The following is a 24,230-nucleotide window of genomic DNA, read 5'->3' on the forward strand; positions in this document are numbered from 1 at the left end:
TCTACGCAATTCGACCCGGCCAATAGGAGGAATGTCTCCCTTCTGGTCTTTTAGCAATCTGGCTGTCTGCTCCTGCTCTGCACTTCTCAATCATGCCGCAAAGACACTGAGGAGTGTGTTGACTTGACAGTGGACACTTGACTTCATCGTTCAGAACATGGGCGAACCATGCGGGAGAAAGCACAATTGTACGGCTATGTTCAACTGTTGGCGCCTTTGTGCCTTCTTAAAAGCAATAACATTTTTGTTTTCCTGTCGTAGATAGAGGCCCCGCACGTCTTCATTTGAAATTATTTGCATTTATGTGAAAATTTATTGTGCCTATATTTACGATTTTGGAAGCCTGAAACATCATTTTGCCTGCCTAGTTTTGGCGCCTAAAACGGGCTTTTTTAGTGCCTAAAAATCCGGCCTCTATTTATGACTTTCTACATATTCCAGTGTATTGATGTAAGTGTATAAATGTTTCGTGCAAGGTTACAAGCATTTCTTTTGCATGGCACCAGCCTCTCTAGAAAGCAAATGATCCACAAACATTCTTGCTCTCTGAGGTGAAGGCAATACAGCTCCACAGGTCAGGCGCTGATAAAGGTAGCCTTTGACAGAGCTACTAGGCAAGAATTTACTAGGCAAAAGCAAAAACACCTAGCTTGAAAAGCTGCTTACAATTAAATGCGAATGGCATGTGATTGACTACATGAAAAAAATATATGTATACCAAGAGGATTACTTGCAAGAAACGAGGCTTCTTTTTTTTTTCTTTTTGTCACAACAGACAAGCTGCACAAGACAAAAAACAATATTCTACCATGCTAAGTGCGGCATGCAAGCAAGAGAAATAAATGCAGCCTGAATAGCCCCTGTGCCGGAATCTTAAGTTATAAAATCTATGAACCTTGAGACACAGGCAGCAACAGCAATGCTTGTGTTTTAGGGAAAGACCACACATTTACATATTTCTTCCGTATTATCAAACCCCATCATATCCCAAAAAGCAATTATCTGAATATTCAACATTATAAAATGACAAATAGTACTGCAGCATCCACCTGTTAATGCTGCCAGAAGATCAGCACCGATCTTCACCAGTACAGTCAACTTCGTTAAAGGGGTGGTGTCATCAAATTTGTGGCTTGCACTTTCTTTGTTGCAAATGTTTCTTATTGCTCGAGGAAGCATGACAAACCGCTCCAAGATTCACATATTCTCGCTAAATAATTTAATATCGCCTTCTTATTTATGTGAACGACTTTCAGTTTCGGTTTCTGGGCACCGAGTTGGACAGTGACGTCACTGTGTAGGAAGCGTGAACAGGTGGGTCGACAAAGCTCTGACGTACACAGTGCTGCCTCGTCTGCTCTCACACACACACGAGCAACCGTCCAGATGCCTTCAACGCTCGCTAAAATTCTCTAACAGAGAATATTAGCGTGTACGGTATTCTGGTATACCCAAAGATGTTTGCAGAATACCGGGTTACCGGACAGCGGTATCAACATCTTGAGATGCTTCGTGCAACCACTATTATAGGTGCATTTGTTTATTTTCACTGAGTGACCATGGCGAAAAAATGTTTAAAAAGGCAGCGCATTCGGTACTATGCCGCTGCCAAGAATTTACACCAGCAGAGAAGCAGAATACATTATATTTCTGCAACAACAATTCTGTGCTTGCCTGGTTTATCTTAGCACTGCCAGGCCACCCCACCTATCCGGCCTCTCATGTTTACGGCTATGGTAACCCAGTATGCTAAAGCAAAGAAGTGTGCCAACAAACTGAAATTCTCTAATGCCACCTTTGCAGGTTCGTGTGACGATGCGAAGCACTTTGCAAAATGTGAGCAAGTTTGGCTACTTCGGCAACACACTGAAAAAAAATTAGTGTGGGTTTGCAGCCGATGCTCTCTTGACCTGCCCAGTGCACAACTCATTGCACGTCACTCTAATATGGTGTGATGTCAGTAAAACTTTCGTTACGTTTCTTACACGGTGATGTCGGTGTCAGTCACGCTAGAGATAGGTCTCGGTCGCAAGACTGAGCATTTAAGCACACTGTGGAAGCGCATTAAAATATATTCTAAACGTTTGCTGTGTCCAACACTTCATGCTGAGTGTCTTTGCATACAGAGGAAGCCTACAACAGGCTTTTTATAGCCTCAAAATTTGGTATCTCCACCCCTTTAACTGGACCTAAAAGGGATTGAAATTGGCGCAATTATCCAAGGGGGCCGCAGTAACTTACGCAATAAGAGCAACAACTGTAGTAATGAGGTGTGTTTCCTGTCACTGCTCCCAAGCGGTGTTGTGTCAGTGCAGTAACCTCCACAGATTTGTCCATCAGTGTGTCGTGATTTTGAAACGGGGTCTAGCAACTGTCACGATTGAAGAACTATGGGCATACATGGTGGTCATCACCTTGTAATGACAATGATGCTGGCTACATTGTTGGAAATGCAGCAGTTTCATGTCAGATTGCATCGCCCAAGAAATTTATGGACAAATTTTCCCGAAAAAAAAAAAAAAAAGCACATATTACAACTGGACAAATGGCTGCAATGATTCATTGTGAGCTAGGTTTCACATTGAAACCTTTACAGGGCAGAACGAAAATAGGCCATTTTAACGCGAGATGTTTGATGCATTCACTGCTTTCTAAACACTGTGAAGTGAGATGCTGCTACTACTGAAGGCATCACTATATCACCATTGTGGCCAGTGCTCGTAAGGTGACCAGCGAAGTTCGATTTATCCAATGAAGGTTAATTTCAGGGTGAAATAATGAATGTTTGGCCCCACAGAAATGTATGGAGCACACGCCAGGAGCTTTGATCATGATCAAATTAACCAAGAAATTTAATTAACTTGCGTCAAATTAATCGAAGTCTGCTGTACACCATAACATACAAGTCCTGAAAAACGAGGTCACACATTTTTTATATACTATTACATTATTTAACAGATAATGTAGACTCAAGGTTTACGCAAAGTAAACTTCACATTGGAACTGAAAATATGTCCAAAGAAAGCAAATAAATAATGAACTGATCATTTGATGAAAGTTCTTAGTGCAGCAATTGCAGTCAGTGCTACAATCAGGGTTCGTACAGGTTTCAAAGGAGAAAATTCAAGGATAATCAAGGACTTTCAAGGCCCTAAAGGAGGATTTTCAAGGCCCTCTTCGAGAGGTAATTTTTTTTTCCCATGTCGAAGATTTTGAAACAGTGCTCTCAAAAGGTCTCGCATTAATTGCACAAGGAAAATACATGTCACAATACAAATCTGCTTGTATTGCACACAATAAAAAATAAGTAAAGATATGTTTACCAAATATCACAATGTAAATTCGTCAGTGACAAGCTCGTGCGTTTTAGAAGCATCATTTAAGCTTGGCGACTGCAACGGAGACACTGTAGTGGACTGCTCTGTTGCAACAGGCGTCAGGTAGCTTTTCAATGCACTCCCTTGCCCCATCTTGATTGCGCCAATATGCTTGGCACTTTTCATGTGACTTTTAGATGCGAAGTAGCTTTTGCTCGGGGCTGTGTCCGGCAGCGGTAGTGGCGTCCGCGCTCCACGGCGCATGCGCCTACTCTCTCTCCCACTCTCCTCCTTTACGCAGGTGTTCGGTCGCCTTCTCTACTCTCCTCCCCCGCGCTGCAGCCACGGTGCAGCCTCCCCTCCCACGTGATGCAGCCGCGCCGCAGCCAAATACAGCCTGTAACCCACTCTCTCCTCTCCCTCCCCCATTTCATGGGTATATAAGTGCGTGCGCTCGGTCGGCTTCCGCCGTTCTCGCTTTGCTCCCATTGAGATGAGTTGTAACGTCAACGTCAGCGCCACTCGTTCACTTGGCGCTAACGGAAAGCAGTGCACAAATACAACGTAATGATAACACAAACACTAAATACAAACCTCACACACTAACGGAAACACCGAGGGAACGTAACGGAAACTAGGTGCGCACATCCAATGCTGCTTCGCATCCCCTCATGGCTCCCTCCCTTGAGTGGGAGATGGTGTAATTTTTTTAAAGCGGATTCACCCATGGAAGTCACATCAAAAGTTTCGCTGCAAAGCTTGCACTTAGCCCGATGCAGATTCGTCATGTCAGGCGCAATCCAGTGCTTGTAGTCGTCATGGTGGAGCCACGTAATCTGAAATTTGCTTTCTCCGGGCATTGCTTCACATATCAACACATCACTTGCACCCTTTGCACTAACACGTAGACGGCACGCTCATTCCAAAAAGCGCTGGTAGCACATGGACACGACAACGTTAAAGCCCGCGCACAAACGCGGACGCCGCGTTGGACTAGTTGGACGGAGACAATGGACATGCGATAGCGATGGGGCGACTGCGCTCGCATCCGATACTACTTCCGCTAGCACCGGTGGTGACGTTTCAAGACACTGACACGACGTCTATGATGAACGTTGCCTCGGAGACTCGCACCAAGTCCAATTTTGCCAGCTGCCTTAACGAGAGTCGGCTAAATAGGTATAAAAATTGGTACGGTTTCTTGGCCGCATTTCAGAACTCAAACAAAAGACAAAATTTCAGCAATGAAAACCACTTTCATGATGACAAATACCAATTCAAATTTAGCATTCAACAAATTCAAGGTTTTTCAAGGACTGCTCCGAAATTCAAGGTTTTTAAGGGCCTTGAAAACAGGCTTTCAACTTTCAAGGGTATTCAAGGGTTTCAAGGACCTGTGCGCACCTTGTACAATGTCATAGCAGCATTTGCAGTGTTAGTGCATTAGGAAGGTGCCTACCAAATTGAAGTTTTCAAATTCCCCTGAGTTTTTCAGATTTCCCACGAGTCCTCATGTAAAATTCCCTGAGTAACACAACTTCTGTTTCATCTCGAGACAGGCTGACAATACTACTTGATGTTCTCACTCTTTAAAGGTCAACTCCGGCGATTTTTCTAGGTCAATGATCTCAAAATTCACTAGGTATGTTCCTTTGCAAGTTTCCTTCATGTATGCCAAATTACATACGCACACTGTTTACAAATGAATTTGATTGATTGCCTCAAACTTCCCACAATTATCGGCCACATTATGTGTGAGATGTCATTTATGGCAAAGTGACAGAACCTAGGTGCCCCACAGCATCTGCTGTCCACAAGGCAACAATCATATTTGTTTGACCAGCATTTCACTGGTTTGGCAGGTGAACTTCAGTCCCCTGTGGGCGGGCATGCGATGGGTGGCAAGTGGTGTTGCATTGTGGGCTGCACATGATTCCTCGTGTAATTACCATAACAGGCACTAAACACTCGCAGCTAACGCTTACCCTTCATCTCAATATTAGGGTATTTAGCTAGCTGTGCTGGTTTACCACATGAAAAGTATGGTAATATTGTACCGGCTAAAGAGTATGCATGTGCAAATTCCGTAACCTATACCGGGTCTATCTGTATATGGTAAGCTGTGTATCATGCGAAAGATAGCTCGTAGTTGGCTTTTACTAAATTTCCTCGATTCTATCGACGCAACGGTAAACACCGCTATCCACAAACTTATGCATTCTTCTCAAAACAATATTAAGACTTTTACTTTGTCTGCAAACTCCTTAACGATCGTGGCAGCCACAAACTGGCTGCCACGATCGTTAACAGGTCGTTGCAGAGTGTGCAACCAGGCAAGCACATAACGTAAACAAGTGTTTTCTACTTCATCAAAGAAAAATTGCGATTCTAGCAAATGCGTCCGAATTGCAGCTGTCACTGTCCAACAGCTCCAAGGAGCTTGTGCATGTGGCACGGTGATAATAATAATAATTGTTGACCCGTCACTGCATCGACACCACGAGATATACCCAGACATTTATCTTAACCACACTTGTAAGATCTGCAAGACCCAGGTCGCCTCGCTCCCGTATATGCTGTGGGAATGTAAACACCAATACCTATCCATTAACACCGAGACCCTCTTGTCGAGATGGCATGCCGCCCTGCGCAGCTCCCACTTCGACGACCAGCTTTGGGCGACTCAGCAGGCCCGCGAGGCGGTGGAGAGGCAAGACCTTGACGTCCCCACGTGGGAGGCCTAGGCCCAGCCAACCAAATTGCTGGTTTCAATAAAAGTTTATTCCTCCTCATCCTCCTGGAGTTTAATGTCCCAAAACCACGATATGATTATGAGGGACGCTGTAGTGGAGGGCTCCGGAAATTCTGACCATCTGGTGTTCTTTAACGTGCACCTAAATCTAAGTACACTGGCCTCTAGCATTTCACCTCCATCGAAATAAGATCACTGCGGCCGGGATTCAATCCCACAACCTTCAGGTCAGCAGTCAAGCACCGCAACCACTGGCATGGTCAGTCACGGACATGTGCGGTGTGGTCACCTTTCCACTGTGCCTCTGTTCTTCGCAGCTTTCACAATTTTTTATACTCTGCGCAGGCGGGACCGGCATGCCTTGCATGACTTCATGTTATACGTCACACGAAGACAGTACTGCTCGGTTGGGCTTCAGTTTTGGTGCTGCGCTTCTTTGCTTCCTAAAATTATCTTTGAATTCGCTGATTATTTCTATTATCAGGCCTGTGACAGAAGCGTCTCAGAAACGCAGAAGCACCATTACCTTGACATGGTCAAAAAATTGCCAAAGTTGGTGCTTAGACAGATGTTACAAAATAAAGGTGCCTTTGTAGATGTGCAAAGAGACCAAAATTGTGCCTGCAGATTCAATTTAAATAGTAAATAAAATTACGGAACAATATCGTAAATTCCAAGTTTTTCAGACTGCAAAAAATTTTCAAATTATGCAGGATTTTGAATTACTGAATTTGAATTATCGAGGTATTAGTACAGTATTGAATTCCTAAAGAAAATAAAATTCAGACATTAGTAAAATACAAAGCAAATCAAATACCTTCAAGGAATATTTGTAATAACCACCGTAAGTTGAATGGATATGAATATAATACTTTCTCAGTCATTTCGATTTTTTTCTTTTTAATTTTAATTTAACCTTTTTCTTTTGAACACATTGCTCGGATGAAGCGTGACAGCTGCTCGTTCCATACACAATAGCAGTGTGCTCACCATGAGTGGAGCACACCATGTTTGCTCATAGCATCGTCATCCTCAGCTACACAAGGATAAGTGTAGACGGAAAAAACAGTGATATCGATCTCCCCATCGTATTAAATTTTAAAAAATGCTGACAGTTTCGCATGAAGGGCAAAGAATTGGCAGTGATAGCAAAGGCTTAGCATTGCGCTTGGAAATAATTTCAACTTCACTCAGTTTGCACACGTGCAAGTGTACACAGGATGGTGTGCTAGGCAAAGCAAAGAGGTAAGAACCCTTGCGCATGGACACTTAGAAACCTGCTATTAAGTACACGAAAAATAAACAAAATAATGGTAAAGTGACCAGAGCACAGCAGTATGGAATTAGTGGGAAATACAGCTTAGGTGCATAGAAAGAAGAATGAAGCAAGAATGAACAGATGATAATGATAATACAGATTACAAATGAGAGGGAGGAAAGAGGTTGATGGAGAGGTAGTAAAATGGAGCTGGGACAGGACTAAGGGAAGTGACAGCAATGAAGTACAGTTGCGTCCAGACTCAGTGTTCAAACTGCATATGGGTGCAGCATATTGGTGTGATGCAGCAATCAAGAAAGCTCCTACAGGGTAGAGGGAACAGCACCCTAGCTGTGTCTTGCAACAATTGTGAGACCAAGAGTGACCCTAAATGTTGTTGTATCCTTGGGAAAGATTTGAAATTTGCACTAGGATCCCTGGTACTCTTTTTTACCTCAATGATGTCAAGAACCTCCAAATGCTCTTCCAGAGAGAACTCGGCTGTTGCAACATGTAACTCACAAGGAAGAAAGACCAACTTCAGTTTATTCTGCATATTTATGGGGCATTATGGCAAAGAACAGATAATGTAATCTCAAAAAAGTGACATCACATAAGTAAATATACCATCCTCACTCCCCTGAAATACATCAAACAATTCTGGTTAAATGGCATGTGGTCACTATGTCCCAAAAGCACAAGGGAAACCAACAACATCCTCTTCCTCCCATCAGCTGGGCTTAGACACCGTTGGTCGTGCCTTCATGTTGAGAAAAGTCCTATAATATGCCCACCTCTGTTCACTGTGCACCAAGTGGAAAGGGATACAACACACCTTCTGGGAACACTAAGATAAATGACCCCGAAATTGGAGGGGAAGTGGTCAACAACACCAAACATTCCGCCAGAAGGATTGGTCCTTCTGCAGGCTAACACACCACAGATAAATTATAGGTTGGGGCATTTAGTCCCCTCTACATGATGATTGCCTTGAGGTGCTGGTACTCTTCATATAACCCTTGCTTTACACCGCTCATTCAAAGCATCTCATTCTGTTTTATTATCTCAGAATGTCATTGAAATCACCACTCAACAACTGCTCAAGCTTCAGCAGGCAAATTCGATGCTGTTCATTTTCCACACTGTGTTCACTTCGTAACAGGTACACTTAGAGAGTCACAAACCGGCACACACGCACGCACGCACACACGCACACACACACACAAACAAACAAACACACTTCATGTGGACCTGTGCACAGGCTCCTCCACGGTCCACTGTGCGCAGTGTGATGCATGTGCACAGGTTCACCTGTGCACATGCATCAGGTGAACAGTGACGGCTGTCTCACACAAAGGCACTGAAATTTTGGCACAGCTGCAGGAGTCTCTATGATCGAAGCATGAGTGGTAAGCGCACAAATATCTGTATCAAACAAGGCAGTGCAGGTGTCACACCTCAATAAAGTGCATGATGAGATCTATGGAAAACTGTCAGCAACAGCACTGATAAAAAGTGTATTATGCACAGGCATACGTGCAGTTAATTCTTAATGGTGTTCAATTATGAGGCATGACTTTGTGGTCTTAATGTTTATAATACAGATATCTGTCTGTCAAAAAAAAAAGTATATATATATATATATATATATATATATATATATATATATATATATATATATATATATATATATATATATATATACCGAGTGTTAAATGAACCTTTATGATCTTCTTAAAAGTTCAGCACTGGAAGGTACGTGAAAACCACTTTGTAGATAAGTTATGTACCCAGGGGGACACACAGTGAGACAATAATTATCGCTTTCAGCTGTCCAATTAACTAAGATTGAATAATTAATTTTTTAGCAACTGCAGTAAGCAGGCATGCTAGTATTGAAAAGTTGGAGGCAGTCGTGTTGCTACACATTTCCACTTGGAAGGATTTTTCTAGCATGCCTGTGCTCCGAGATATCCCACTGCAAAGTTTAATTGCAGTTTGCGTGATTATGCATGCTAGGTGGTGAGGATCGGCGCAATGTTCCTCCCTGATGTGACGAGCAGTCATTCCTTGCTATTGCCAGCTGATAGTTATCATCTTTGTCTAGGCCTTTGACCAGTTGTCAGACTAAGCGCCGCATGCAAGTGCCGCAGCACATCAGGGAGGAGCTTTACGCCCGTCTTCACTGCCTTGCATGCGTAATTATCCGAACCACAATTAAACTTTGCACCTAATATCTCAGAGCACGGACATGCTAGAAGAATTCTTCTAAATGAAATGTGCAGAAACTCAACTGCCTCCGCCTCCAACTTTTCAATACAAACATGTCCGCTTACTGCAGTCACTAAAAAGTTTATTATTCAATCTTAGTTAAACTAACTGGGTGGTTCACAGCGACAATTACTGTCTCACTTTTGTGTCCCCCTGGATACATAACTTATCTGCAAAGGTGGTTTTCACGTACCTCCCAGTGCTGAATTTTAAGAAAACCATAAAGCACAATTTCGAACACCTGGTATATCAGGGTTCTCCCCACAGTGGGCGGTGGTGGAAATACCACCCACCGCTCCGCTTCACCACCCACCACTCTGCTTGGTTCACTCCCAGGCGATTTCGATACACCACCCATCGCTCCGATTGACCCCTCTGAAATGCATGCCTGCGGAACCAATAAATAGCAACTGTCAGCGCACAACGCCAGCAAGCCATTCTAGCCATCTAGTTATGTAAAAAGAAGTCTGAGCAGGAGGGTGGCAGATCGGGCTAGTTGGTGCTCCATTATCAGAATCGCAATAGCGCGGAAGCAACACAAAGGACAAGAAGGGACGCACACAAGCGCTAACTTTCAACTAAGCTTTATTGTGAAACGAAAGGTATATACAGAGTGTTTCAGCTAAAAAGCACCAAGTAATAAAAAATTAAGCATGGGCGCTACGTGTCTCCAATAATCGTAGTGTTGTTCTGAGCCATATAGAGCACGTCAGATTATTTTTTCCAATCCACTAAGCTCAGCAATAAACAAAGATTGCTTAATGAACTTTTTAAATATTGACTCTAGAGAAAAATCTTCAATGTAAAAGTTGTAGCACTTGTTCTGAAACGTCAGAATATCTTATCCATGCTAGTATAACTGCCAATCCAATAATCTGGGTAATTAACAAAGACTGCCTAACTAACCTTTAAAATAGTAACTATAACGAAAAATATTAACTAGGAAAGTTGTAATGTTTGTTAAGCAACTTCAAATTGCTTCATCTATACTAAGATAACTGCCCTGTTAAATCTTTTTCCTACTTTTTTCTAGAGTGTGCGAAATTAAAAAGTATACTTGGCGCAAGTTAGCTGAAACACCCTGTATATATATATATATATATATGCAGGCAGTGGGTGAAGTGATAATCAGAAAGAGCAAATGCAGTCACGTGTCAACCAAGCATCAACAGAATGAACAGCGCGTGTACGAACATGGCAAGTGCAGAAAAGCAAAAGACCAACCCCCCCGCCCCCCCCCCAAAAAAACCAAAAATATCCCAGGCGGTGTCACCGCATGCGTGAACCCGCACCTTCCAAAAACGCAACCTCTTTATCACAAAGTGATATGGACAGCTTGCTCACACATGAGTAGCACTCCCGCTTCATCTGAGCCACTTCAACAATGATGTGGGTGCGTTCATCTCTGTGCCGGTACAAAACAGAAGTGTTATCAAACACAGGGCGAAAACCACATTGGTCAGAATGAAGAGCCAGAAAACCATCCCTCTTGTTCCGGACGTTTGCTCGTTCACGAAGTCGGTTGACACGTGACTGCCTTTACTCTTTCTGATTATCATTTCACCCACTGCCTGCACATATATATACCTTTTGTATCACAATAAAGTTTAGTTGAAAGTTATCGCTTGTCTGCATCTTTTTGTCCTTTGTGTTGTTTCCGCACTATTACGATTCTGATCACTGAGCAGGAGGCTTTGAGTTTTCATTGATCGCAAACTGCTAAAACACAGTTTCGCTTCTATTTCCTGTGTGCATCATACGAGGGGCGTTCAATAAAGATTTCCCCTGAGTGACTTCCATTTATTGCAGGATGCTGAAACTGCGTATATGTAATGACATAAGTCACTGTAGGTCACGTGCCAATTTGCAACTCTAAACAAAGAACGGTCCTTCTTTTAGAGGTGCTGAAGTGGTGTGAGGTGTGATAGTGGATGCAGTGGAATACAGAGCAGTCGTCAAGTTCCTGTACTTGAAAGGCCGCACTCCAAGGGAGACGTTCGATGAGATAAAAGAGGTTTATGGGGAGGATTCCCCATCATATGATGTAGTGAATAACTGTCATCGCCAATTCAAATACGGTCTGCTTTCCGTGGAAGCGGCTCCGATTGCAGGGCGACCCCACTACGCTGTCGATGAACACACCATCCAGCAAGTGGAGGTCGCCATTTTGGAAAATCGCCACGTTAGCGTTCGAGACCTAGCCCAACATGTCAAGATTAGTGTGGGGTCCATGGAAAAAATCATTCAGGACCATCTTCATATGAGTAAGGTATCCGATCGCTAACACTTTTCCAAAAGGAGGAACGAGTCGAATGCTCCCAGGCTCTTTTGACCATGTGCCATGGAAACCAGCAGGACTTTTTCAACAGACTGATTACACAGGATGAATGCTGGGTCCATCACTATGATCCGGAGACTAAAGTCCAATCGATGCAATGGAAGCACTTGGACTCACTGCCTCCAAAGAAGGCACCCACCCAGACCTCGGCGGGCAAGGTCATGCTCACAGTCTTTTAAGACCAGCACGGAGTAGTCTTGATGCATTTCCTAGCAAAGGGTGCCACGATTACTGGGGCATACTGTGCTTCACTGCTGCGGAAATTGCGAGAGACCATTAAAAACAAGAGACGTGGCATGCTCACCAATTCGTCCGCCTTCTGCGAGACAATACCCCAGTTTACAACTCACATGTTGCCCAGTAAGAAGCACGCTCCTGCGGCTTTGAAATTCTTCCGCATTCCCCTTATTCACCCGACCTCGCACCATCGGACTTCTACCTCGTCCCAACATTGAAGTCATATTTGAAGAGCAAGCATTTTCCAGATGATGAGACTATGATTTCTGAAGTTACAACATGCCTTTTGCAGCAACCTGTCGACTTCTACAAGCGAGGTGTTTACAGTTGCATAAAAAGATGGGGGAAGTGTGTCTCCCTGGGTGGCACCTATGTAGAGAAGGACTAATAAATCTGCAAAGTTTCGTTGCTTTCCGTCCACAGGAAGTTGGTCAGGGGAAATCTTTATTGAACGCCCCTCGTAGATGTCAGAAATGTGTGACCAGAAATGAAATGTGGATGTGTGTTGAAAACAGGAGGTCTTAAAACATGAAATTAATATGCCCCCCCCCCCCCCTCCCGCAGCACTTTTAAACTAAATCTCCACCCTTACAAAATTTATATATCTGGGGAAAAAAATGTGTGTGTGTGTGTCTAATATATACACTAAAACCTCATTATAACAAAGTTACATCTGCCACGAAAATAACTTTGTTATATCCGAAAATTCGTTATAAACGTTTATTTGTAACACTGTAGCTATGACAAGACTATTCTTCATTTACTTCGTTATAACCGATAATTCGTCATATCTGTGTTCGTTATATCAAGGTTTGAGTGTATACCGGAAAAGGGCGATATCGGGTTCGGATGAATATACACAGTGAAGTAGACGCAGGTAGCAAGCGATTTATTGACGTTTCGGCCGCAGGTACAGCCTTCGTGAAGGCCGTACCCATGGCTGAAATATCAATAAATCGCTTCCTACGCGTGTCTACTTCAGTGAGTGTGCGTGTTTACACACACACACACAGCTGGAAATATCTTTTATTGTCACTATTCTCTTTGAAGTACTACTGTCGTCTATTTCCATCTCTATCTTACTAAGCGACCAATGGTTTTAAGCTTGACATGTCTAACAGTCACCACGTACACAACCAAGAGCCCCAGAACGCAGAATTCCAGAACAAACTACTATTTACATTAAAAGCCCGTTTGCTTCTCCTTGCGGCAATGCGCGGTGTCCCCATCGAAGAGAGACGTCGTCGTAGTAATGAGTTGTTAATATCTCAACTCCTTAAAGAACCTTTCCTGCCCGCGCCGCCTCGCCGGAGCCGCGGGGTGCCGTCTTGTTGAGGAACAATATGCGAAGGGAGGGAAGGACAGACGAAAGACCCAAACCGATTGCCCCACTCCTGTCGTCCAGTCAAGGTCGCCGACACCTGAATGGTGACTGTCGGTAAAAAAGGAGGGGGGCGAGATGAACGCTTGGTAAGCGAGTAGGTCGTTGGACGTGTACCTCCACACACACCAGCCCTTCCCGCTGCCGGCCACTTGTACATTTCGTCTACATTAAAGGTACCACCACCCGAACACACAGAAGGCAATGCTTCCAAAGGTATAAGCATTGACGACGCCACTTGCATAGCGCAGTCACCCCCCGAAATTTCTCTGCCTCATGTTTTTCTTTTTCTTTTTTCTCTTTTCATCCCCCCCCTTTTTTTCCCTCTTTCTTTCTCTCTTTGTATTTCTTCCTCTCTCGTTTTTCGTACAAGACTGTATAAATATGAGTGCAAGCAACATGTACCTTTATTCCTGATGAAGGCCAGACTCTGGCCGAAACTGTCGAAATAAACACTTCCGTTGTTACTGTTCTCACGGAGGATCTCCTTCACTATCTATATATATACACAGTGATGCTACCGAGGACTTCTGATTTGGAGCAATTTTTGGAGCAGCAAAATTTCCGTTTTGGAGCACTTTGGAGCAGCAAAATTTTCATCTTGGAGCACTTTGGAGCAGATAATTTTGCGTCTGGGAGCACTTTGGAGCAGCGAATTTTACATCCTGGAGTGCAATACAGAAGCATATTGCATTAACATTCAAGCCCCTGAGTATTATTATGGGGCTCTTATGAAGGCTAGAAATATTTCGATTCATTGCAAATCTCATGGAAAAAATCATCTCAGGAGCATAGGCGGGGGGGGGGGGGGCGGCCCCCCCTAATCACCAAAGAGGGGGGGGGCAAAATCTGCCCCGTACATTGACCCTTGCGATAGCAATTATATGGACACTCTCGGCGGATTTTTGCCGTCGCCGTTGCCGTAATTTTCCGTATAAAGTCCAAATTAATAACATCACCACGCGCATTCTAGCCGCGGGTAAAAGCTCGCGAGCGCTGGCGACGAACGCGGCTGAAGCGGAGATTAAACTAGCCGGCCGTCTGTCTCCGTCGCACGGACAGTGCATGAGATAACATCTTCCCGCGTGCGGGCCTGCCGTCGATTGCTCATCAAACAGAGAGGAAACGCCTCGCCCGTCTTTCGTAAGGAGCGTGAAGGGACGCCAGGGGAGCGAAAGGGGGGGGGGGGTGGACCGCATCGTTCGAAGGGCGCAGTCGCTTGCGCGCACGCTATCTCGAGGCATCAGGAGACTGCTCGTAAACTTGCTGTGCTCTCAACGCTTACTTCGCGTTTAGAGAACTCAGAGCAAGAAAACGCTTCGGTTCCTGGAGGGGCCATATTCCCTTAAACCAGCGTTTTGTTGAGTTACGCGAGATCGGATCCAAAAGAGTTAGCTGCTAGTCTTACTTCGTTTCGCAATACAATTTTTTGGTATCGCATTCATTGCTTCGCTCTTAAGCGAAACTGAGTTTTTTTAACCGTTAGCTATTGACCCCCGAAAGCGAGGGGCGGACGTGTAACATGGCGTAGCCGCTTCAATGTGGGCCGTCAGCGACGGGCCCGCTACTGACAGCTGCGCATCTGCGGCTGCTCCGACCAGGAGATATGATTTTACTAATGAGATGACATTTTAAAAAAAAGCAAGCAAAAAATTCGAATTGGAACCCTAGCACGTGAGCTCGAAAGGGCAGGGCCTTTTAGGGGGTATTTACCGCAGAGTGATTACAAACTCGGACGTGCGGAACGCACGCGCGAGCGCCATTTGTGTGTGTGTGTGTGTGTGTGTGTGTGTGTGTGTGCGTGCGTGCGTGCGTGCGTGCGTGCGTGCGTGCGTGCGTGCGTGCGTGCGTGCGTGCGTGCGTGCGTGCGTGCGTGCGTGCGTGCGTGCGTGCGTGTGTGTGTGTGTGTGTGTGTGTGTGTGTGTGTGTGTGTGTGTGTGTGTGTGTGTGTGTGTAGTTGGCGGTGGTTTCTTGGCCCGCGCTCGATACAACTTGCACCGTCATGCGCACCAACTGGCTGACACGGTCCAAGAAACCACCGCCAACTTATCGGCCTACCACTGCAATGGAGCCGGCGAGTCGCAGCCGCAGCTGATTTCATTCACTCAAACCATGGCTGAGAGCAGCACGTTCGCTGCATGCAGATGCACTAGTCACGTGGTTCTTTTTATATTTCACAGGCTTTCTTTGCAACGTGGAAAAAATGGTATACACGAGACTTTCTTTATCGCAAATAATGCAATGGGGGTTTCTGAAGATGCTCTCAAACTTTGAAAGTCCCATTGCTTGCCTAAAGTCAATATGTAGCAATTTAGTTAAATAATCCTAATTAACAAATTAATTACAAAACAAAAAATTGTCTGTAGTGCGCAAGGTGGCTGTCAGCTATTTGCAACTGATTTCACTCGCCTGCCTCTAATATTGTACTTTTTAACCCTTGGCTAAAGATAGCTGGGACACCCGGTATATATGTATATATATAGAATCTGCCCCTCAGCTAGCCCTAGAGTGGCTCCTGTTGTTTTGGTCTGAACAAAAAATGGTTCCGTATAGTTTCACATCAATAACCGGACATTCAATAATATCACTCGAAAGGACGTACACCCCATGCCACACAACGACTACGCCCTTGTTTGCCTATAAGGTGCGGTATGCTTTTCAAACCTCGATTCGAGTTACAGATATCGACAAATTTGAGTTACGGATATGACAAAGAAAAAAACGGGGTTTGCAAACCGAGATGCCTATAGGATTTCAACATAATGCCTTTCAGACTTGCCTCTGCTACCTGGATGACATTGTCGTCTTTCCATCAACATTTCTTTAACAGCTGCAACACTTGGATGAAATTCGACGCGCATTTTTGGCGCTGGTCTTCAGCTTAAAACTAAAAAAACACTGTTTTGCCAGCAAAGCCATGGTCTTTGGTCATGTCATGAGCAAGGACAAAATTCGACCGGACCCTGACAAGACTGCTGCGGTTCTACGATTTAATCGCCCTGAAAAGCCTAAAGGCTTGTGAGGTTTCCTTGGCTTTGCCTCTGATTTCTGTTGATTAATAGAGAACTTTGCCTGAATAGCTGCTCCACTACACTAGCTACTTGCTTCTGGTGTACCCTTTCGGTGGTCTCAAGAATGTAAATTGGCATTTGACTTGCTGAAGGGTGCCCTCAAATCTGCACCTGTACTTTCCCATTTCGATGAGGATGCACTGTTTCTCCTGCAAATAGATGCTGCAGATAGGTGCTGTTCTTCTGCAATGCGACAAGTCGTTGCTTATGCTAGCCGTGTACTCGCCACTGCCGAGAACTTATACGATGACTGAGCGAGTGCCTGGCTCTCGTTTAGTCAGCACAGAAGTTTTCATCTCTATCTATACGGCTGCCATTTTACAATCATTACGAGCCACCATGCCTTGTGCTGGCCTTCCACACTCAAGAACCTGTTGGGATGCCTGGGTCGCTGGTTTCTACGCTTCAAGAGTATGACTTCAATATCATTTACAAGTCTGGCAAAAAAGCATAAAGACACCGACGCTCTATCTACTGACGTCCATGTACCCGGTCTCCCGGGTACATGGACGCCGAAGCCACAACAAAGTGTTGAGAGATCTCAGAGCATAGGGCCCCGACATTCAGGATGCTTTTAGTTTCAATATGTACAGAGTAATGAGTCTATGTCATAGAGTAATCATGTTACAGAGATATCTTCAAATGTCGACTGCCGACGCCAAGCCTTCTCGCCGGTCCTTCAATGCTGGCCTCCTCCTCCATTGGTGGTGGCCGATTGAAAGAGGGCAAGGAGGCTAGTAGTTCAGGTACGGCACAGTCCAATCGGCGCCGAGAAGCATGTAAGGCATCCCACTGAACTTGCGCCGGCCTCGTTGTCTTACCTCCCCCCTTTTTTTTCCTCCAATGCGTGCCGCTTTCCACGGAGATCCCAAGGTAGAAAAAGCCAGCCAGGTAACGGCTACGTTGTAGTGCCAGGGTTGAAGGAATGCGTGGGAGAAAGCCTTCGGGGTGGTCCACGCGCAGACACAGCCGCCGAGGAATGCACACATGCGCATCTGTGCAGGGTGTTCCCCCTCCTCCTTTTCGAGAAATGCCGTCCCAGTCACAACAGCACCTCCGCAACCGTTTTGCACAACACCGATTTGGATGCCACATCCACATCAGTTCCCTCTCAGACGATGCCCAACCGTTTGCCTCTTGCTAGCTGGAAGACCCGTACTGCCGAAGTATCATAAACCACCGCTCTGAAACTTCCCGTCCACTTAATGCAACCCCCGCTCAGCACCTCCGCAACCGTTTCACACAACACTGATTTGGACGCCACTTCTACATTAGTTCCCTCTGTGGCCTCTATAGACTAGTTTCCTTCAGACGACGACCAACCATTCGCCTCTTGATAGCTGGAAGACCTGTACTGTCGAATTATCATAAACCACCTCTCTGAAGCTTCCCGTCCACTTAACGCGACCCCCGCTCAGCACCTTCGCAACTGTTTCAAACAACACCCATTTGGACACAACTTCTACATCGGTTCCCTCTTTGGCCTCCATAGACTAGCTACCTTCAGACGACGACTAAACATTTGCCTCTTGCCAGCTGGCAGACCCGTACTGTCAAAGCATCATAAACTACCTCTCTGAAACTTCCTATCCACCTAACACAAGGCTCCGTCACCAAATCTCGCAATTTAAGCTAGGCAAATGAGTTCTGTACCACCACATTTATCATCCTAATGGTCAGCACTGGGTGCCCGTTCGACAACAAACTCTTCGCCCTCAAGTCCCTAGAGCCTTTCATGATGATTTTACTGCAGGTCATCTTGGTTTTCATAAAACCTACGGCTGTATTCGAAGTTGTTTCTACTGGCCTGGCCTTTCTACTAGCGTAGTCGGGTACGTCGGTTTCTGCACTTCCTGTCAGCGTCGAAAACACCCAGCATCTGCTCCTGCCAGCCAACTACAGCCTATTCTGTGCCCCACAACAGTATTTGAGGTTGTAGGTGTCAATCTTTCCAGCCCCCTTTTAGTCATTGCCACTGCCAATTGATGCATTGTGACAGCCGTTGACTATTTGATGTGACACGCTGAGACAGCTTCCGTGATTACTGGTTCTGCTTCGGAAGTTACTGATTTCGTTCTTAAAGCCATTATACTGGGCATGGTGCTCCACGTGGTCTAATCAGTGACCGTAGAAAGGCATTCCTCTCACAACTAGAGAGAGAAGTTCTGCGAGCCTCCGGCACCACACACAAGACGGCTTCTAGCTACCATCCTCATACTAATGGCCTGACCAAGGCCTGACCATCAACATGAGCGCATGAATCATTAAATTCCAAATACAGTAAATAGGATTTTGAACCACACGACAAGCCATTTCAGAGAATGTAACGTAGAGGAGGTGCCATGTAAAATTTTACATTTCAATACGAGTGGTTGTGCTATGAAAAGCTCGAACAAATAAACGATTATGATACCAAAACTGAAAAAGTGTTGCCATTACTGTAACTCTTAAGTGATGCACAACCGAGAAAAGCTCGTCAGCATGAACTCTTAGATACGCTTGTAACCATGGCAGCCTGCAGTGAACTAAAGAATCTGCAGTGAAATTACATTCTAGGACTTCCACTAACCCCTATTGCATGCATCATCTGCTTAAATGTTGTGTAAAGGTTGCTAACTACAAAATTTTACTATCACTAGTTCAGCAAAAGTGAAATTTCATCGTAGTTTGTCTTTTAAATGAAGAAATAAAATACAACTGTGAAATGCAGTACATATATAGATTTAAAAGGACATAAAGACAGCATTATGGGAATCCACATCATTTGCCAAATACTATCAGATTAAATCTTGACATAAACATGACGCAATCACACACAAATCCTACTTTAATGATCAGTTCATCAAGGCATCAAATGTAAGCTTATTCTTTATAATAAAAAGTCTCAAGCACCAGTATGCTGTTCAGACAGATTGTTGACACATGATGAATAGGATGAAAAGAACAAACGCGGAAAATTGAAACAAGCCTGCATAGCAGTTTACTATTGCCCTTCAAAGTCACCACATGATTCTTTCATCCACCCCTTTAGAGTAGTTTCGTTGTTACAATGCCTTCACAATCCTTGAAGCCGAAGTTTTGACAGAAGCCTGCCTGGCCGGGAAGTAACTTCATAAAAATTTTAAAATGAGAACACTGACCACAAAAGAACAAGAAAAAGATGTTTCAGCTCCCATGACGGGAGCCTTGTTTACAACGAAATCGAGGACATGTGATACAATGTTTATGACAGCTTTAAAATGCAACATAAGCAGCGGGTGTAGATATGAGGAAGGGTTCTGTCATTTCGCTTTAGTGTATCATTGGTAGGTTGTATCAGGATAGATTTCAAGCGGTGTCTTGAAGACAGATTGAAAATCTGTCATCTTGAAAGGTTGTCTTGAAAATCTTCTTCAATTATACTTAGGCTTCAGTAGTTTTCATCTACCACTTGCAGAATTCTAGTACTAATAGCAAATTGTAGTAACCCTCTAACATGCCTAATGACTAGCCCGGAAATTTAAAGCAAATGCAAGCACTTTGGAATAACTGCTTCTTTCTGTTTCTACAGTTCCTCAACTTTGCAAAGTTACAGCCTCATGAAAAACTGAAATTTCAGACCAATAGTATATAGTGTCATTCCACCAAGGTGAGAAACTGCATGTTGATTCTTGCAATGTCTTGGTTCTAGTGAGCTGTGACAACACACGTGTTTCAAAAATGCTCACAACGGATGCAGCTGATGTAGCTCGAAAGAGCACAACAATATCTTTTACACTCTGCATGCATTTCAAGTGCAATACAGTATAGCCAGAGAAGGTCCATAATTTAAGACCAAAATGGATAGCAGAAATCTAGCCTTTAGATGCTGGAAACAGACTTCTATTATTACAATGTATGCCTTCTTTTGTTTAAATGCTGTAGCAGTCATGCCAGGAGGAAAACTGGGGATCACAGCTTTTGTCATTTAACATCCATTTATTTAGTCTATCTGGAACTGTTCACATTACTGAGGCACATGAAATTCCTGCTACAGCATTCAGTTTCTATCAACACTTTGTATAAGCTATAAAAGTAAACAAAATTCACCAGTTCAATCCACACAGGAAATATTCTCAGCAGCAGAATAAGCCAATCAAACTCACTTTTTGTTGGCAAAGCTGCCTGAGGCGGAGGTGGTGGTGGAGGCGATGCAGGCTCTCGTGTGACCTTGTTGATGATGCCATACACAGCAAGGGTGATGGCACTGTACCACCCACGTAAAACCAGACCATCAGTTGGAATCTGCAATTGACAAAACAAAAGCACTCACACATCTACGAAACATTGCGTTAGTGTGCTTAAAATAAATTGTACCTTACATAAGAACTTTAAACCTGCGAATGTATAAGGTACAAAGCCCAGGATGATAAAAACCAACAATGACAATGAATTGTTCTCAAATGCCAAAATGGAGATGCAAACATTTGAAAAAAAGTTCACATACAACTTAAAAACTGCTCAATCATCAATATTGTCATGTGGTCGTAATGGTGAAGACAGCAGTCAGGCTGTTAAAGACAAAACTCTTCATTTGGCAAACTTGTGCCTAGGAAATGACAAGTCAAAGTAAGACCAATACACGCTGTACAATGATAGCGGCAATCACAGTAGTTGGCCAGCGGTAATATTATAGTCCGTGAAATGTATTGGCTTTTATACATGCCTGATTGAACCTTCCAGCGTTATACTGGTGCTCATGTTATATCCAGAGTACTCAGCTACTCACGACGTGCATGTAATCTTCACAGAACACTCTGATACAATCGCAAAATTTACCAAACATTGCGGCGTGGCTTGCGCCATGAGGTGGTTACACGTGTAACAGACTGGTCACATGAAAATACAAAAAGTGTCGCATGTGACGTGCGACACTTCTTTTTCACGTGCATGTGACAATATCACAAGTCATCTGCATTTACTGCATTTTCAAAGTAAACTTATTTTAATGGCTAGACTATGCAGTCAATAAAAGCTAAGCAAAATGTTACATGCAGTACTGATCCTACAATTTTTCTGGAAAGGCATGAACGAATCTACACTTTTGCTGAAAAGAACACCAACCAGTTTTTGTGTTCATTATAGCAGTAAACAAAACACAATGGCTACCAGCCAGATAGTCTCCTTCCAGAACAGCGACTTCATTAGAGAAACCAGAAACGCAATGAAGGTTTCAGTACTGTTGTTCTTATAGCGAAATCTCACTCTGCAAAATAAAAATAGAAACAGCAACTTAGCGCTGGTACTGCACGACTAAGTTAATGCCCTTCTGAACACCTAGAGCATGTCTGAATACTGAAGTGGAATTTTGTAACTGATGGACTGATAGTGATTGGTAGTAAACTTGGTAGTGATTGATTGGACAACCCTGGCAATGAATGATCAGAAAGACTTCAGCGGTTCCAAACCAAGCCACAGTTATGCAAATATTAGGCTTTGATCTTGCTTTATTAGTTTGAAAAGCTCTGGCCAGAATTTTTCCCTAAAATATCGCACGTGTGATATTTTAGGGAATGACCTAATTTTTAGGGAATGACCAATATTTAAATGTGTACAGGGCTCATTTTTTGTAACCATGCTGCAAATATAATGCAGAATTAGCTTTCCAATGTGCCAGCCTTAATTACTAAGCATCTAATACAAGAAGCCAAACCACTTCCTATCATACCACCAAGTGGTCCTGTACACTCTGAATGCCACTACAGAGGCTGTGCAGCATAGTGCAACAGCACCAACAGGGCAAAGTTACTGAGAGCCAAAAATTTTCCATTATGAAACTTCAGAATTCATCATAATTTATAATTATTGAGGAAAGCTAAATAGCGAGAAAAACTGAACTATCAAGTGACCAGCATCCATTTTATATGCCACTAAAAGAAATGTTTCTTTCTCATTCCCTGACTCTGGTCAGTTTATATACTATATAAACTTCTATTGCATTCTTAGCTTCTAAGGCATCAAGGGTGAAATAAAGTGCATGCAGTAAAATTTATATGCTGCATGAAATCCCACAAAAACACAGGTGCTATAAGTTAACCCGTAGTGGAGAGTACCTAACTTATTTCCTCCAACCAGTATTATTTAAAAGGACCCTGAAACACTTAAAGCATAAGAAAATGCTGGACATGTCAGCCGACTATTACAGCAGTGCATGCACAGAGAATTTTCAATCATGTCAAAAATGGCCAAAAATCGCTACTCTCTTCTTCGCAACGTCATCAAAAACGCAGCAAGCAGGCCCTACAAGTATTGGCCAATTTCTTAATCCTGAGAACATTCTCAGCAGCAGTAATATTCCACATTTTTAGTTAAATGAATCGAAAGTATACATGTCTGCAATGTTAAAAATATTTCATACCTGCTCTTTTAGTTCTGATCGGCAAGTGTCTGCTTACTACTTTGTTTCCTCATACAATCTAGTGAGTTGTCACCCAGCACTACATGCATGCTCTTTCAGACATTACGCGCTAAAAACAGACACCTGTCTCATACTGAGCTCACTATGGAAGTGCACACTTATGCAAACTATTGTCTTCCAATCATCCATGCACGCTATCTCTATTCTATGTGACTCACAAGCTAGACGCTTGGCATTCACCACTTCCTATTTACCTATAGGAAGTACTTCAAAATGTGCAATCTAGACTTTGCTACTATGCTTCAGTCAAGCTGACATAAGACAGAGCCTGTCTGCAACAGCTACTTACATAGCTTGGCCAGACCAAAGTCCATGAGCGCAAGCTCACACTCAACCAAACACTCTATAGTTATGCATTGCTGCTTCTGCTGCGTAGTGTAGGTACCATGGCCTGTGAAACTTCCAGTGCACTCATGGGAACGCAAGGAGAAAGCCACTTATAGTGGTGTTTCAGGGCCCCTTCAACATGCAATTGAAGTTGGATAATGTGCATATGTGCACTACATCAAGATGAAAAATTGAAAGGGAAAATGTGAAAGGGAAAAGGTTACCTTCTTTGTCATGAACTGAATCTCTGCATTTTGCTTGTACTCAAAGCTGAAAAGTAATTCAGAAAATGCTTATAATGCACATAACCACACGCAATGAACAAGTATCATTAAACAAAAAATAGTGAGGGCAATAATATGCAACAATGCATGACAACCCCTTGGCCATCAATACCAAAGCTCCTAAGCATCTTTCATTCATGCTGTGATTATGGTTGTTTTTCAATCATAGAAAAATCTACATGCAATAAAATATTTTTAAGGCTCACTGAATCGCTGAGTAGACTAGAAGCAACAGTGCCCGAAGCGCTTTCCTTTTCTGTACAAGTGCTATACTGTTTGCCACAATACTAAGAACAAACTATCCCCATCACTGCTGTACTGAAATGCAGTAATCACTCATTATAATGAAATCACACATTATAATCACTCATTATAATTTTTCATGATTGTAACCACAGCGCACACATATCACACTAGAGTATTTTAGGTACAGTTGCACTAGACTGCTTATTATGAATTATGCAGCAGAAGGTTGCCATGACTGTGCTCAATGATGTCAAGACGCTCAACTTTTCCTATCTTTTTATATAGGCACTTATTGTGGAGAGGCAATAAGTG

The 24,230-nt window shown here is 43.6% G+C and overlaps 1 protein-coding gene across 4 annotated transcripts in view; it reads right to left on the reverse strand.

Annotated features, from left to right (window-relative positions):
• LOC119403119 (protein virilizer homolog) overlaps positions 1-24,230 on the reverse strand; it is a 288,697-nt gene that overhangs the window by 243,722 nt on the left and 20,745 nt on the right. For all 4 annotated transcript variants that reach the window (XM_049418016.1, XM_049418020.1, XM_049418012.1 and 1 more), the window contains exons 4-5: positions 23,613-23,658; positions 20,750-20,888 (exon numbers count right to left, since the gene is read on the reverse strand). In XM_049418016.1, coding sequence (XP_049273973.1) covers positions 20,750-20,888; positions 23,613-23,658 — 185 coding nt within the window. The remainder of the gene's footprint in view (positions 1-20,749; positions 20,889-23,612; positions 23,659-24,230) is intronic.

Source organism: Rhipicephalus sanguineus, chromosome 1 (assembly GCF_013339695.2).
Source record: "Rhipicephalus sanguineus isolate Rsan-2018 chromosome 1, BIME_Rsan_1.4, whole genome shotgun sequence".
Classification (NCBI taxonomy): domain Eukaryota; kingdom Metazoa; phylum Arthropoda; class Arachnida; order Ixodida; family Ixodidae; genus Rhipicephalus; species Rhipicephalus sanguineus.